This window comes from Micromys minutus (assembly GCF_963924665.1).
Source record: "Micromys minutus genome assembly, chromosome: X".
Taxonomy (NCBI): Eukaryota; Metazoa; Chordata; class Mammalia; order Rodentia; family Muridae; genus Micromys; species Micromys minutus.
The window spans coordinates 12,800,174-12,816,581 of record NC_137970.1 but is presented as its reverse complement, the minus strand read 5'-3'; the positions used below and the strand labels follow the sequence as shown (position 1 = coordinate 12,816,581).

Genomic DNA, 16,408 nt, shown 5'->3' with positions numbered 1-16,408 from the left:
TTCCTTTTTCTGTATACAGGGCAGAACAAGTTAGGGCTATTCTCAGATACAAAAGTGGGTGCAGCCTAAATCTTTGGAAAGATTACCTGTATAGTTTGGGGAAGATAGTTGAACCAATTAAATACATTTTCTTATCTGGAAAACTGAAATTAAAACATTAGAAAGAATTATAGTAAAAACAATCATTTTATTATAATGAAGTTTGTTATATACACTCAGTGTGTTTTTATTTATTTATTGAATATAATTTTCACACTGTGAAATATATTCTAGAATTTGCCTATCTTGGAAAATAATAGTCTCTCAGAATGGAGCATGCTCTAAGCTTAAAAGTTCTTACACTCCTGGAGGAATTTAAGTTCTCGGCTGGCAACATAATCTGAATGTTACCGCCATACCTTTGGCCACTCTGTAGTAAGTATATGACAATGTGTATTTAGTGGCATGGAGTGACAGAGGCCGCAGCATCAATAGGTTCTAATAAAGTAATGAGTGCTTTATACCTGATGGGTTACTGTTTGCATGTTTCACAGCATAATTTCAATTTTTTAAAGATAAGAGGTGGGGAGTGAAGCCTGCAAGGTGAATTAAGACACAGGGGCATACAGTGCAGGTGTTCTTGAGCAACAGAGTATATATGAATGGCCAGCCACACACCTCTCCCCTGTCAGATAAGATTGATGAGGTAGACTCCAAAATGAATCTTCTTTGTGGCTTATGGAAATACCACTTGCTGAACCGTCCCTCAGTGGTTGGTTCACAGGTAGGTGGTGGGACCTGAAAACACTCATTTCTGATAAAATCACAGGTGATGTCAGTACTATTGTCTGGCACCAAACTATCTTTAGCGATCCCTCCTATCTAGAAGACTGCAAAGCATAGCCATTTTCTTATATTTTTGGTTGTGAGCCTAGCCAGCTTTTAACAGCTGAACCATCTCTCCAGCCCATAGCCAGTCTCTTAAAGGCACCATTAGCTAAAGGAAAATGGTCTCTAGACAAACTAGGAGCCAAACTGGGAGGAGTTCTTGTGTGGCCCCTGAAAAACCTGGAAGTGGTTCTTGAATGTATGTGGGCCATTTAGGCCAGTGATAGCTACATGATTGAGAGAATTTAAAGCTCTGTTTTCCCATTCTTCTTTCCCCACCTACCTCTTCCAAGTGATGACTTTATTGTCTTACTGGCAAGTGGACTCAGGCAAGAATAATGTCTCTATTCTTGTCTCAAAGAAAGAACCACTATCGTGTCAGCCAAGGATAACCAGAGGATCATGCTACATATATTTAGCCTTCCAAGTAATTCAAAGTATATTTGCCTTTTGGTTAATATTACACAAAATTTCATGTCTTTTAATTATTTCTTGCTTTGATCTCACAGCATGAACATATTTTAATACATGCTGGTATCAGAAGTTGTTCTGAAATGGCCAGAGTGAAGGACCTTGTAACTAGTTTCAGAACTTCCTGTTGATCCCATACTAATTCTTAGACTAGCTCAAACGTTGATCCCAAAATCCAAATCTGACTTGTTCTTCGGTGCAGACCTTTATCCTTTCCAAATAAGAAAAACTCAGTTTCCTAAAACTCATGTCTGGATATACATGTGTGTCAGTACAACTCTTGGCGTTGATAGACCCAGTTGTTATGTATCAAAACTTAATCTCAAGTACTTCTAGAGTTGAAAGCAGGGGATGGATGGCTTTGTGACTTGAGATTCTTCTTTTCCACTTATTCTCCTTGTTATCAGTTGATTGGCATGCTGCTGGCCTGCTGTCTGTCCCGGTTCATCACTGCCAATCAATACGAGATGGTGTAAAGAGAAGGTGAGTGTGAGTGGGGAGGGCTTGCATCTGGGAATTTTCCCCTTTAGTGCCCATACTCCCCTTGAAGTCGGCAGGAAGAGTGCTGGAGCATTGAACTGCCTGGTGCTGTTGTCCTCCTGTAGAATCTATATGCTGGGGAGGAGGTGGAGTGGATTCCATTGGGAAAACATGCACCTTTTTTTTTTTTTGGGCAGGCTGTTTGCAATGCTGAATCCCTCACATGTCTTCTTTTTCTCTTTTCTTTTAGTCTTTCAAGAACTTTGGAATAAGAGTCCTGTTGTCTTTTTTTTTCAAAAGGAACTGCTACAATCTCTGAAAGACTTCCAAAGAACGTTAGAGCACAGTACATACTATCCCTGCCCTGCCCCCACCACCCGCTCCCCACACCCCTTCCCCATGTACAACTGACACTCCTACCCAGTCGAAGCACTACCTTTCAGCGCACATCATGCGTAGTGTCCATCTTGTGAAGCCCTGTTGTGCCACACAGTGTAGCCGGCCCCCGCCCTGCAGCTAGTCATAGTGAACCCCACCTTAAGGCCCTGTAAAGTGCCAGCTCCCTCTCATGTACTTGGTCCAACTTTAGGTGACTGGTCATCACATCCTCACTGGCCCCTGTGGCCCTGCATGTAGTAGGGGAGGCTTCAGTCAGCCCCTCACTGTGGTCCAAGAATGCCACACACCTTTCCATAGATATGCTGATGGTAATTTTCCTTTGGCTTAATCTGATTTGGTTTGGTTTTCCCTTTCCTGGGATTCTTTCCTACCTTCTTTGGGCTGTCTTGCACATGAGAGGAGACACAGTGGGAGGTATTCATGAAGAGAACCTAGCATGTGGCATGCATGGCAGAAAGTAGTATTAACCAGTAGCTGGTCTCCTTGCTCATTGTTCCAAGAAGTGGGTGTGGTGAGATCCTGTTACAAGGTTGTGTTATTACTTCCCTAGAAGGCAAAGATCCTACTTTTGATTTGCCCCAACTAATGACTATTATGTTACCTTTTCTTTCCCTATGTTATTTTCTTTCTTGCATTGACATTTTAGACTTTGAGGACCTCATCAGATCAATTTCAAAGTGAGTGTGGAAGGGAAACGAAAGTCAACCTATTTTTAAAAGATCTTTAAAATAATGCCTCTGTCTAGCATGCCAACAAGAATGCATTGATATTGTGAACATTTGTGATACATGTATTAATAAATAGAGTAATTACAAATGGCGGTGTTGTAGTTCTCTTCTTTGATTGTGATGGCAATCTTCAAACATATGTTGGCATTCTATCTTGCTTGCCAGGGGTTGGGGGACAGCCCCCTCTTATATATGGAGCAGCTGTCTGCATGTATTCCTACCTAACCAAAATGCTGGACAATGGGGGTTTTCTTTATCATGGATATTTCAGAAACTTGAATCACTTGTCATGAACAAGATAGCCTGTTAGCTGCAGAGTTAGAGCCTTCATAGTACTCTGTGCCTCTGAAATTCATGAAAGAAATTCAAAGGTATCCGCAGAGTTTTTAAGTCTCGATTTAATCTTAAAATGAGATGCGTATCTTATTTCTTTCATCATTTCTATGAACATATAGTTTTCTCTCTTTCCTTTTTTCTCTGGTTCAGATTGAGTATAAATGATCTAAAGAACAACCCAATGGCCCAGTGTCCTAGTCTGTATGAAAGCATGAGATGCTTACATTTAATGGAAATGTCATTTTTAACAATAGCTATAGAAGGATGGATTATCTACAGTCATTGTCTTATCAGCAATTCCTACTGGCAGGCGCCACCACAACCAGCACCAATCATTCATTGCTTTTTGATGAGCTGTCAGAAAGAGAAAGACCAGTAAAAGCATAAATTGATCCGTTCCCAAAGCAGCAATCTGAAAGGGCCCTTTCTTTGTAGAACAGCCTGGAATTGGGGCAGCAGTGACTTTCCAAGGACGGGTGTTAATGAGTCTGAACTCTACATGCAGTAAACTATACAAGACATTCCCAATGCATTTGAATGTTCCCTCTCCAGAAGGTCAGTGTTTGAGACAAGCAGGGAGAGTTACTTTGGGGCACGTGTCACTCAAAACTCTTTCAATATTTAATTTTTAAGTTTAAGGCTACTTTTATGTCCTCACTACTTTTAATATGAAACATTTGGACTGAGGTTGGTCTTACTTCAAAACTGTATAAAGTGTTTGCATTTCAATTTTGCATAACTTTTATACCATGTACATTCCTCCTTTAAGTAAAACTTAAAAGACACAACTTTAAATACCTTCCTTAAATCTGTAGAAATAAAACATTTTACAAATTGCTGAATGTACAACTCAAACTTCTGCATAGTAGCAGCCGGTAGGCAGAATATTCTCAGCACTCCTGATGTTTCCTCTTCCCTGTTAGCAACCATCCCCCACATCCTCCCCTAGGAGCAGCCACTCTTCTGTAGTCCTATTATCAAAGATTTGTCTTGTCTGTTCTTAAACTTCCTACCAATAGATCTGTGTACATGGACTGTTTCATGTGCAGTGCTTCATCCTCATTGTCACATAGGATTCCACTCTATGACTATGGTACAGTCTGTCTGCTTCATTATTGCTGGGAGACTGTCTTTGTCCTCAACAAATCATTAAAAGATGTCAGTGAAATTACATGAGAAAAAAAAATCTGGGAGACCAGAAAGCAGACTGTGACACATTGAAAATAATGCAAAGACTAGGTCCTGGTGACAAGACAACCTGAAGATAATGGCACTCTCTATAGAGGCAGGCCTTTACAAGCTGGATACAAATCTGTTGAATTATTCAACATGGACTGATAAATAAAGCCTAGAACAGGTCATTGTTTTGGACTTAGCCCTCCTTTGTTCTAGGCATCAAAAGGTCAAGTCAAACCAGAATGAATTTTCTAATCAAGTGAGCACTGAGAGAGAGAGAGAGAGAGAGAGAGAGAGAGAGAGAGAGAGAGAGAGAGAGAGAGAAAGAGAGAGAGAGAGAGAAAGAGAGAGGGGGGGGAGGGAGAAGTGTGTGTGTGTGTGTGTGTGTGTGTGTGTGTGTGTGTGTGCGCGCGCGCGCGCTCGCGCTCGTGTGCGTGCGCTCGTACTTATAGAGGAAAGTAAGAACATTAGAACCCAGAGATGGGTTTATTGTTGGTTATAAGCTGATTAATCGGGGTCCTAAGAACCAAACTCCTTTAAGAGGCATATGTGCACTTAGCACTAAGATAAAATGCTCCAACCTTTCATAATAAAATTGCCTGAAGAGGCCAGGAGAATTCATTGGATCTTCTGGAACTGCAATTAAGGTTACCTGTTAGCTGGGTGCTGGGAACCAAACTTTAGTCTTTTGTAGGAGGAGCAAGAACCCTTAATGTCATTTATCACAGACACACTTCTGAGCCCCAAAGGATAGAGACTCAAGAAGCAATGACGAAGATGAGACTGATACTCATGTAGGGGAATTTCAACTATAAAGCCACTAATAGGATTAATTTGGGGCAGTTGTAGAAAAAATGTCAGGCAACGAAACCACACCTGTGAGAGGTGATTGGAATCAAAACCCTCCACCATATTGGCATCTTTTTGGAGGAAGCTGGGGATTCTGATTAGCTTAAAATTTCAAATATGCATGTTAAGAAATTAATATTAGCCACTGAAATATAAATACATTTATACTATAAATGCAGTGCATAGGTTTGCACAAAGAAGTAGGATGACACCACAACTCAAAAGAGGAAGAAAAAAAAAGATAAACAATGTTAGAACAAAAGTATCAAGATAGAAATAAAGTCAAATGTGTCAGTAACAATAGCCCATAAACTAGACTCAGTTGTCAGTTAAGGCTACCTCAGACTGATCTAAAAATGTGGTCATATGCCATGTGAGAAGAACATCTGAACTACACAGAAAAGAAACCTAAAACTAGAGGAATAAAGAACAATTCTTTTGGCAAAGACTAGCTAAAAGAAAGTGAACAGGACAACTGTAAATTCAAATAAAGTGAACGTGAAAGAGAAACTATTGTCAGTGGTAAAAGGAAGCCATCTCACCAAAGAAGGCATTGAACTTGCACATCCTTAACAGTGTAGCTTAAAAATAAAGCAAACTGTGACAAAATCTACAATCTTAGTGGGAACTTTTAATATACGTTCACAAAAATGCATTAAAAAGATGAACTCTTGATAAGAATGTGGACTACATTAAGATTTATAAAATTTACTATTTGGTTATAGTTACAGGCCTCTCCTAACCTTGCACCCAACAATAAGGGAGTATATGTACTGTTTGGTACATGAAAAACAAGCATTATACACTTTAGGGTGCACATCAGACCTCAACAAAAAATAGAATTATATCTTTCTGCCAGAGCCAAATCTTTGTGTATCAAGGGGAAAAAATTAATTTCATCAGAATAAGCACACAACAAATAAAAGGCAAAGTTTTGTCTACAATCAGTCACCATCATGGAATAATGTTCTTGCTGAGAAGAAAGACTTTCTGCTCTTTTGGACTATCTGCATTACTGCTTAAGCTCTCTTGAGAATTATAGTCAAGAACTCACTGTTCTTGGATAAGAAGTTCCAAGTAACAGCAGATTTTCCACACATGAAATCCAAGAGAGGATTTGTATCTAGAATATAGAAAGAATTGCTATAAGTTAATGGAGCACATTAAGGATGAAAATCTTCTTCCTCCTTAAACAGGGGTTCATGAGGGATCAAACCTTGTTCTTTATCTCTATCTATCCCTCCTGGGCAATTTTATCCATCCAGATTGTTTTAATCACCATGTGGATGGCAGTGTCTTTCATTTTCAGTTATCCAATTCAGTCTTGCAAACTGCAGATGTGTATAGCATAGCTGCTATAAAACACAACAAGTGAGCCTAGAAGTCCAGAGAGCTAATACTGATGTGACTAACGGGATCTAATCCAGGAGAGGTCCACATCAGTGGAATTTGAACTAAAAGAAATTAGAAGTTATGTAGATTTCCTTTGTGGAATAATTCTGCACACAAATGCTGTGCAATGGGGATAAGACAAAGCAGGCCGTTATCTATATGGAATTTGTGTTTTAAGAGAATGACAAGGGGCTGGAGAGATAGCTATGCAATTAAGAGCACTAGCTGCTCTTTCAGAGGTTATGAATTCAATTTCTAGCACCCAAATGGCAGCTCATAACTGTAACTTCAATTCTAGGAGATCCACAGACATACATACAGGTAAAACACCAATGCATACATAATAAAAAATGAAGTTTTCTAAAGAGAAACTATAGAATAATATATGCTTCAATGAGGCTAATGATGGGCATCAACAGCAAATGTGAAGAAGTGGCAGTTGAACTTTCATTCATGAACCTGGACAAGCAAACTCTATTATCTCATCTGAGTTCATCGAAATGTTGAGCTGGAATCAGATAGTATGTGCCTAGGGTTTGGGCCGAGACATTTCGTCTACAAATGAATATGATCATTAAAACTAGCTATTTACAAGAATATAAACTCCCCCAAATTTGGACCCCAAATGGGCTTCCATAATGACAGCAAATCAAGGATTAAATGTCTTGTTACATAGAAGAATTGACTTTAGACAGAAAGGGACAATTGTTCATGGAAGAATATTAACAAAGGAGGTGTATGTTGTGGTCCTGCTTGATTAGCTTTGTGGAGTATCTCTGGCCTTTCACCACTGGAACAACCACACATATGCTCTTTGTACACCCAAGGCTTTGTTATAAGGGAGGATTTAAAGAAAGGACGCCAACAACCTTAAGAAAAGGTGTTCCTTTTTGTTCAGAACATTGGGCTAGATTATGATGCTAACGAGAGAGTTCAGAACTACACAAATGTGATCTTTGATCAGCAGTGTGTGCACTACCTGAAAATCTAGTTAGACTGGTAGAATCTTGATCCACACTCAACCTCGGCATCTCTATTTTTTTGGAAGGACTTTAGGGGATTCCTATTTACACAAAGTTGAGAAGGTGCTTATTTGGGATTAGGGCCACTGTTTTCCAAACTTAGCCCTACTTCTGAATGACCTGAGAGTTTAGGAATAGACTAGGCATTTTTAAGCTCTCCGGAGAATTCTGATGTGCAGCCAAGTTTGAGAACACTTATTTAGACCACAGATTGAGCCCTAATGTGATTGGTGTCTAAAAATACGGGCTGTGTGGCTACACAAAGAACCAGATTTATAGTATAAGTCTATCAGCTACAACCCTCTACAAATGAAGGAAAATAGCAGCCCCACACCCAACCCCATCCTTTCACATGAAAGCTGGTACGTAATGGAGAATGGCTATTCTGGTAACTGGGTGGGACAAGTGTCAAGGGCATTGAGAATTCCTTTCCAGCAGATGGAATCATTTATCAGATGGATTAGACAGCAGCGATATCTCATTTATATGCAGTGATTTTCCCCCCTCTTCACTAGGGATTAACTCCACAGAAACACTCAGAAAAACTAGCCTGCCTGCTACTCACCCTATTCAGTTTAAATTTATTTTATGTAATTGTATGCAATAATTTATCTGTGAAATTCCTCCAGGGAAAGAAGACACATGGATAGCTCAAGCTGCTGAAGATAGTAAATAGAAAGGTCTTATGCATTCATTAAGTCATAAAGCAAACAGCAGAGGATTGGTGGACAAGAGAAAGTAGTTACCGAACATTCATAAAAGGATACCTTTGGGTCTGAGCACCCTTCTTCCATGCCTGCCTGTCTCCCAGAAATATAATTTGAACAATTAAATCTATATGAGTACTTTCAGGATTTTTAAATGAATATCAAATCATGGAAACACACAAGCCATACACTACTTTAAGAATTCTAATATATTAAATTCCCTGTGGTCCTAAAGCTACATTAACTGAGACATTGTTAGAGGGAAGCATATGTGAAGTTTTATCTTGATGCTCACAAGACAGGCTGCAGTGAGCTTTTCATTATGATTCAAGGATGCATGCTTGAATCTCAAGTGAAAACTGGTACTCAGAGTGGATGTTCTTTATGTTACAGATAGGAGAGTACTAAGACCTCTGAGTGCTGTGGTCTTCCAAACTGATGTCCGTGGTAGCTGAAAATGTGCTTGCACTATAACACTGAGATTTGCAATTCAGATATGTGTTTCATTGTATGCATGTTCACCATGGGAATACCCACTGCAAGTCTACAACTGTACATGGGGTCCATGAGGAAATGTAGCATAGCTGATCCACTGGAAGCAGGTTAATACAAGGTTTATCCCCACCCACTGCCTCCACAACCTTAGCTTTTGCTCCCACAAACTGTGGCTCTTGTTTAAAGGTAAGTGGCAGGACTTTTCATATATAAAAGACTGCAAGTCTGAACCCCCACTCTTCTCTCTCAAGTAACACCTATAGTATGAGATATTTTCAATAAAGATTTTTTAAATGAGGCTGAAGAGATGGCTCCGTGGTTAAGAAATGTTCTTTCAGAGGTTCCCAACACCCAAAGTGAGGCTGTCTCACAACATCTGTAACTCTAGCTCCAGGGGGATCCCATTTCCAATTTTCTTAGCTAGCTTCCATGGATGAACACACACACACACACACACACACACACACACACACACACACAAATACACATACTGCAATTAAAATATTCTTTTAAAAATAAAAATGAAGCAAGATTTTTTCTTTTATTCGATATATTTTATTTATATTTTGAATGTTATCCCCTTTCCCAGTTTCCCCTCCATAACCCCCTTACTCCATCCCCCCTCCTCGTGCTTCTATGAGGATGCCCCCACACACCACTCCCTCCCACCTCCCCACCCTGACATTACCCTACTCTAGGGCACTTAGCCTTGGCAGGACCAAGGGCTTCTCTTCCCATTGATGCCCAACGAGGCCGTCCTCTGCTACATATGCAGCTGAAGCCATGGGTCTATCAAGAAAAACAAAAATTTATTTTAAAAAAATGTTTCCCCAGTAACCTTTATTTTATTTAATCCCTCCTAGACAATGCATATAGCACAGAGTTTTTCTATAAAATAGTGAACTGAATGGAATATTTCTCCCTTTTCACCTTTCTGATTTTAGTGCCTTTATATCCTTACTGTGGCACGAAGTACATGCTTCTACAAAATCCAGATGGTGGTGTGGTGAAGGCAAGATGGTTACACCATTGTTTTTGTATCACTGAAAACAAAATTATAAATGTTAGTTATAAAATTTGCATAAGTGTTGATTCTTCAGTTTTCACATACTCTCTTCATGATCCTGAACAGAAGGACTGGGAAGAAGAAGCAATGGTGTGATGGCTCTGTTGTATAAAGCACTTTCCACGAAAGCATGACGACCACAATTTAGATCGCCAGCATCCATACATAAAGATGGGTAGGCATGGAGGCCTCCTTGTAATCCCAGTACTCCAGGAGTAGAGGCAGAATTTCTGGGACAAGCTGGGTATCTAGACTAGCCAAGTCAGTGAGCTTCAGACTCAGCAAGAGCCTGGCTCAGTAAACGAGTGAGAAAGATCGATACCTGACAGCAATCTCTGATATGCACATGCACATGAATGTGTGCCCACACTCTCGTGAACACACACACATACATGCAAAAAAAAAAAAAAAAGGAAGACTTGGTAAGCAGGGGTGAATAAAGATGCATCATGGTAAGGGATCTGACCACTGAGGTACATAGATACAAAGTTAGGTTGTTTGTAGCCTTGTTTATATTTTAACATTAAAAATAAGTTGCAAGATAAAATTAAACACTTGAGTGTACCGCATGTCACAGGCTAGGTTGTAATCAGTATGGGTAGAAAGAATGAAGCCAAACTTGGCATGTTACCAAAGATATTAGGAGAAATTCCACCAGAAATAAAAGGTGGGGATTTATGAAACCAAAACAATCAACAAGAAAGGATTTTGAAAAATTCCCACCACATAGCATATCATATACCATGTTGCAAGTCATCGGTACCATTTCCTCAGGAGCCTTAGGTGGATTAATGTCCACCTAGCAACCTTGAGGATGTAACTGTGCAAGTGACCTATTTTGTAGTTTATTCCAGCGGCCAGGATGTTTCTCTGAGCCAAGAATCTACCACAGCCTGATTTCTATCCCACTGTGAAATATGGTAATAAAGGCTGAGCTGTTAGCCCATGGCATTGTTTCCACACTACCATCAAGTCTACCAACGTCCTTAAGAAAAGTAGTCTTTCACCAGGAAGGCCCAAATGTGGCCCCAAAGGCCATTCTCCTAGGCACATTTACAGCCTATCTTTTGCATTTAAGCCAGCACACTACTACTAGTAGAAAGTATCCAGAAAGTACAGTGGTAGAAAGAAAAGAGTAATGACATAGGAATGGATGTGGGACACAGTCTGAAGATGAATCAGCTGCTGGAAACTCAGCCCTGAGGGTTTTTCATCCTCAAACTGGAACACGATCAGAACCAGAAGGCCCAGGTTCCCCAGGTTCCACTCCTTACCATGACAAGGGGTCAAAGTGATCTCCCTGCAGAGAACAGGTAATCATGCAGATGACAGTTTGCATCTGGTCCAGTTTGCTGTTGCTCTATTTCTGGTTCAACTGAAGAAAATCAACCATTTCCTTTTTACATTATAGCAACAAATCACTTTTGTTCACTGGCATATTTTGAAGATCTCCTGGTGTCATCTATTCCATTCATGTGAAAAAAGAAATTGGAACTGGATTAATTTTAAAACCTCCAAGGCTGTTTTGGGCCCATAAAGAATTAGGGTAGTTGTGGGGGATGGATGCTACACAGGCCCCAATGTGCCCTTGGAGGTTGCAAAATATTCAGTTTATGTTTTTCACTCAAATCTTGCAGCAACAATATTCATAGCAGCTTTATTGATAATAGCTTCACACTAGAATCAACTCAAGTATCCATTAATAGAAAAATAAATAGCAAAATTATGGTCTATGAATTAAATTCTACACAACATTAATAGAAAACAAACCTTCACACAAAAATATAGATGAATATCTCAGGCAAAATATAAAGTGAAAGAATATACTAACAAGGGCACTGTTAATAAGAAATTCAAGAGCAAATAAAACTAAGCAATACTCAGAAGTTACGAGAGTTGTTTCAAAGAGGCAGAAAAATAAATTAATACTACCATATGATCCAGCAATACCACTTCTGGGTATATATCCAGAGGAAATGAAAGATGTATCTTAAACAGACATCCACACTTTCATGTTCCCTGCAGCACTATCCATAAAACTAAGATATGAATACAACATATGTGTCCATCAATCGATGTGAGGGTCTGAAAATGTTTGTTTGTTGGAATATTAAGTCTTTGCAAGGAAAGAAATCCTGGTGTTCATGATAACGTAGATGAACCTGGAATGCATGCTAAGTGAAATAAGCCAGACAGCACGTGACAGCTCCTGATTGCATGATTTCACTTTACAGCTAGAGTTTAAAGAAAGAAAACACAGTGGAAATAGAGCCTTTTGGTGGGAGGCAGGGACAAGAGATATTTCTTAGTTAAAAGAACAAGCTTTTCAGTTTCAGTAAGTTTTGGATGTTTAATGTGCAGCATGGTCGTTGAATTGATAACATATACTTTGAACACACTAAGAGACTTGACCTTTGACTTCTCTCCACATACACAAAAGGAGCTGAGGGGCTGGATAGGATAATTAGCTTAATTGTGGTAATCATTTCACAGCATATGCATATATCAAAATAGCATACTGTATACCTCAAATATACATTTTTTAGTGACAACTACAGCATCATTAAGGATGATTTTAAGAATCCTCTCTTGAGAACCTCTTCTTTCCACGTTAACCCCCCAGAAATGTGCCTGACTAAAATTTCCCTAATGTCTAGGGGTTTTCTTTTAGGCCACTTTGCCTTATTCTTCTGCTCCTGTGCCAGAATCCTGTGTGTAAAATACTCACAGGCAAAAGGTAGAGTAAGAGTTCTGAATTAAATGGCAGTCAGCAAGTAACAATGTGGAAATATCCCCAGTGTAGTCCTCCCTGCCACACTAACATATTCGTGAGTAGGGAAGAGAGCTGTGGTGCACGTATCCAGAAAGGCCAGCAGATGAGCTGAGAGAGACACAAGTCTCAATTTAGGGCTAAGAACTTTCTGAGAGTTTTGCATGTTCTTTTAAACGGTTTACCCTTCTATGCCCTCAGCTACAAAATGCGAGTGGAAATAGATGTTTCTGATCACCCTGAACTAACGACAACTCACGTTCTTGGAAGAGTCGCTGGTCTTAAGACAATCAGGAAGCAAGTGAGACTCCCTGACCAGAGAGTGAACACAACACTATAGTCTAAGCCTCCACATAGACAGGTTCTTTTTTTCCAAAAACTACATCTATTGGCTATTCTCTGCATTTACACTTTAGATGTTATCACTTTCCGCCAATCACATCCCCCTCCCCCTCCCATTGCCTCCATGAAGGTGCTCCCTCTACCAACCTTCCTCTCCCACCTCAGCACCTTGGTGTTCCCCTACACTGAGGTTCTTTTAATCAACATTTATACTTTTTTTTCTGAGATTGCACATCCACAGACACAGAATTATGGGCAAGATTTTCAGTAAATCACCTTTCTAGACTGAAATATACTTTTTGAGTATTATTTTTTTATGAATCCCTGATAGGGGAAGCACATAGTTTGAAAGCATTCATTAAAATACTGTGTTACTTTTAAAAGCACAAAACTCAGAAATAACAGCAGCACAAATAAGATAGGACAATGTGATATTGAAAGAATATCACCAATGCAAGGAAGAATTGGCAGAAAAAGAGAAAAAAAAGATGATTTCTGCTTTAAAAGGTCTATAGAAAAAAATTGTCAGTTCCAACAAAATGATTTACCCTCATGCCTGAAACAGCAGCAGATCATGCTAACTACTTGGAGCAACACAGATAAAGACTTTGAAACCATGTGCTGAAAAACAGAAATATGCAAGGAAACTCAATCACTTATAACCCTGCCTAGGGTTTTATTTGCTGTGAAGAGACACCATGACTAGGACAACCCATATAACAAACAAACACCATTTCATCAGGGCTGACTTACAGTTTCAGAGGTTTAGTCCATTATCATCATGGCTAGAGGTATGGCAGTAAGGAGGCAGACATGGTGCTGGAAAAGGATCTGAGAGTTCGACATCTTCATCTGAAGCCAGTCAGGAGAAGACTGATTCACTGGGTATAGCTTGAGCTTAGGAGAACTCAAAGCCTGTCCCCACAGTGACATAGTTCCTCTAGCAAGGTCATACCTCTTCCACTAAGGCCAGGACTCCTCATAGTGCCATTCCCTATAGTCAAGTATTCAAATATATGAGCCTATGTGGGCCAATCCTATTAAAACCACCACAACACCGTTTTATTGATTTAAATTGGTACACTTTACATCTGGACAGCAATTTCCCTTCCTTCCTCCCCTGCCAGTCTTTCCTTCTCATCCTGCCTCCATCCATTCCTCAGTTTCTCTTCAGAAAAGAGGAAGCATCTCATGGATATGAACCAGCCCTGACATATCAAATAGAAGTAAGACAAGATGCATCCTTTCCTATTGATTCTAGGAAATTGTGAAAGACCATTTTGAGTAAGGTAACCCGGACCCAGTAAGAAAGACAATCATGTCATGCATTAATTTATGAGAGGGTACTAACTGTAAAGTAAAAGATAACCATGTTACAATCTACAGACCCAAAGAAGCTAAGTCACAGGGGAGGGGGGATGAAAGAAGAATGTATAAACTTCATTGAAAAGGGGATATAGAATAGATATGGGTGGATGGAGGGAGGAGAGTGGATGAAGGTGAGGGTGGAGATAGGAATGAACAGGAGGGATCAGGTTTGGGGGAGATAGAAAGAGTTCTGGCAGACAACTAGAAAACCTACAGAATCAATTAACCTGGACCTACAGGGGCTCACATAGACTGAACCACCGGCCAGGGAGCATGTATAAGTTATTTTTTAAAGGAATAGAAATTTCAGACACAGGACTCAAAGGAGATGAGCCCTGTGATTTCCCCCAGCTTACTTTCTTGAAAGAGTTTTGTTGCCATAATATAGGAAGAAGGAAATCTCTGAGGTCAAGTCCTTAGATTGAACAGACAGTTGATTACAGAAGAGTAACTAGGGTTTTCAAGACAGAGGAATGTATGCTGGAGAGCTACACACAGAGAACTTTGGAAGGATACAGAGAGACACAGAGGGACATAAATCGTACATAAAGTAGAGATCAGGGTACGCATGTGGGATAGTACCAGAAATTGTGGAAAGAACTACCCAAAAGGACCAATGGGAATATTACTTGGGGCTCAAGTACACATATGGTCCTTCTTTCCACTAGCCAGGCTGGTACAGTATTCAAGGCACTTTTGTCACTGGTATTGAACAATTACCTCTAGAATAATCATAGCTCTGGTCAACCTAAAAGATCCCAAAGACTTAGACATGTGACATTGTTTTGAGGTTGTTAAAGTACACTTCAGAGGAAATCTCAAAGAGTATCTGTTGGAAAACAAACTTGTCTAGTACTGAAAAAAGGTAAAATTCAAAATGCCTGACACAGAATAAAAAGATGGTCAGGTAGGCAAAGACTTGTAAAAATAATCCAATAGTGAAAAGAAAAAAAGCAATCAATCAAATTGACCCAGGAGTTAAAACAGATGGTTGACTTAGCCTACAGTGATAATGTAACAATTACAATGCTATTTGTCCAGATTTAATGAAAATTCTAAACCCAGAATGGGAAAAAAGTGTAATCACAAGACACAAGAGAAGTACACTACACAATATCTTAAAGAACTTACTGAAAACTTCTGAAAATGAGGGAAAAGTAAAAGTCAGAATAGAACAAATAGAACAAACAGATTATGTAAAAGAAACAGGAAGAAAGATGTCCTTAAACTTCTCAAGTGGGGAAAGTATTCAGCAGGAAGAGTGTGGAAGAACATTTTTATTGTACTGAAAGAAGACAACAATCTTGTTACTAGTTAAGGATGCACACTTTTTGGGTATATGTCCAGAAGTGGAATAGCTGAGTCCTCAGGTAGTACTATGTCCAATTTTCTGAGGAACCGCCAGACTGATTTCCAGAGTGGTTGTATCAGTTTACAACCCCACCAGCAGTGGAGAAGTGTTCCTCTTTCTCCACATCCTCTCCAGCATCTGATGTCACCTGAGTTTTTGATCTTAGCCATTCTGACTGATGTGAGCTCGAATATCAGGGTTGTTTTGATTTGCATTTCCTTCATGACTAGGGATGTTGAAGATTTCTTTGGGCGATTCTTATTCGATATTTTGTCCTTGTGACAGTGTCCTTGGCCTTACAGAAGCTTTGAAATTTCATGAGGTCCCATTTGTCAGTTCTTGATCTTAGAGCATAAGTCATTGGTGTTCTGTTCAGGAAAATTTTTCCTGTGCCTATGTGTTCTAAGGTTTTCCCTACTTTCTCTTCTAGTAGTTTTAGTGTACCTAAGTTTATGTGGAGATCTTTGATCCACTTGGACATGAGCTTTGTACAAGGAGACAAGAATGGGTCGACTTGTACTCTTCTGCAAGCTGACTGCCTGTTGAATCAACATCATTTGGTGAAGAGGCTGTCCTTATTCCATTGAAT

The 16,408-nt window shown here is 39.6% G+C and overlaps 1 protein-coding gene across 1 annotated transcript in view; it reads left to right on the top strand.

The window, feature by feature from the left end:
- The window catches only part of TSPAN7 (tetraspanin 7), a 103,561-nt gene extending 100,534 nt beyond the window's left edge, over positions 1–3,027 (top strand). Inside the window, exons 7-8 of the mRNA XM_080910659.1 lie at positions 1,746–1,821; positions 2,069–3,027. Of these exons, the coding sequence (XP_080766785.1) occupies positions 1,746–1,814 (69 nt within the window). The 3' untranslated portion in view covers positions 1,815–1,821; positions 2,069–3,027. The remainder of the gene's footprint in view (positions 1–1,745; positions 1,822–2,068) is intronic.
- Positions 3,028–16,408: the final 13,381 nt, after the last annotated feature.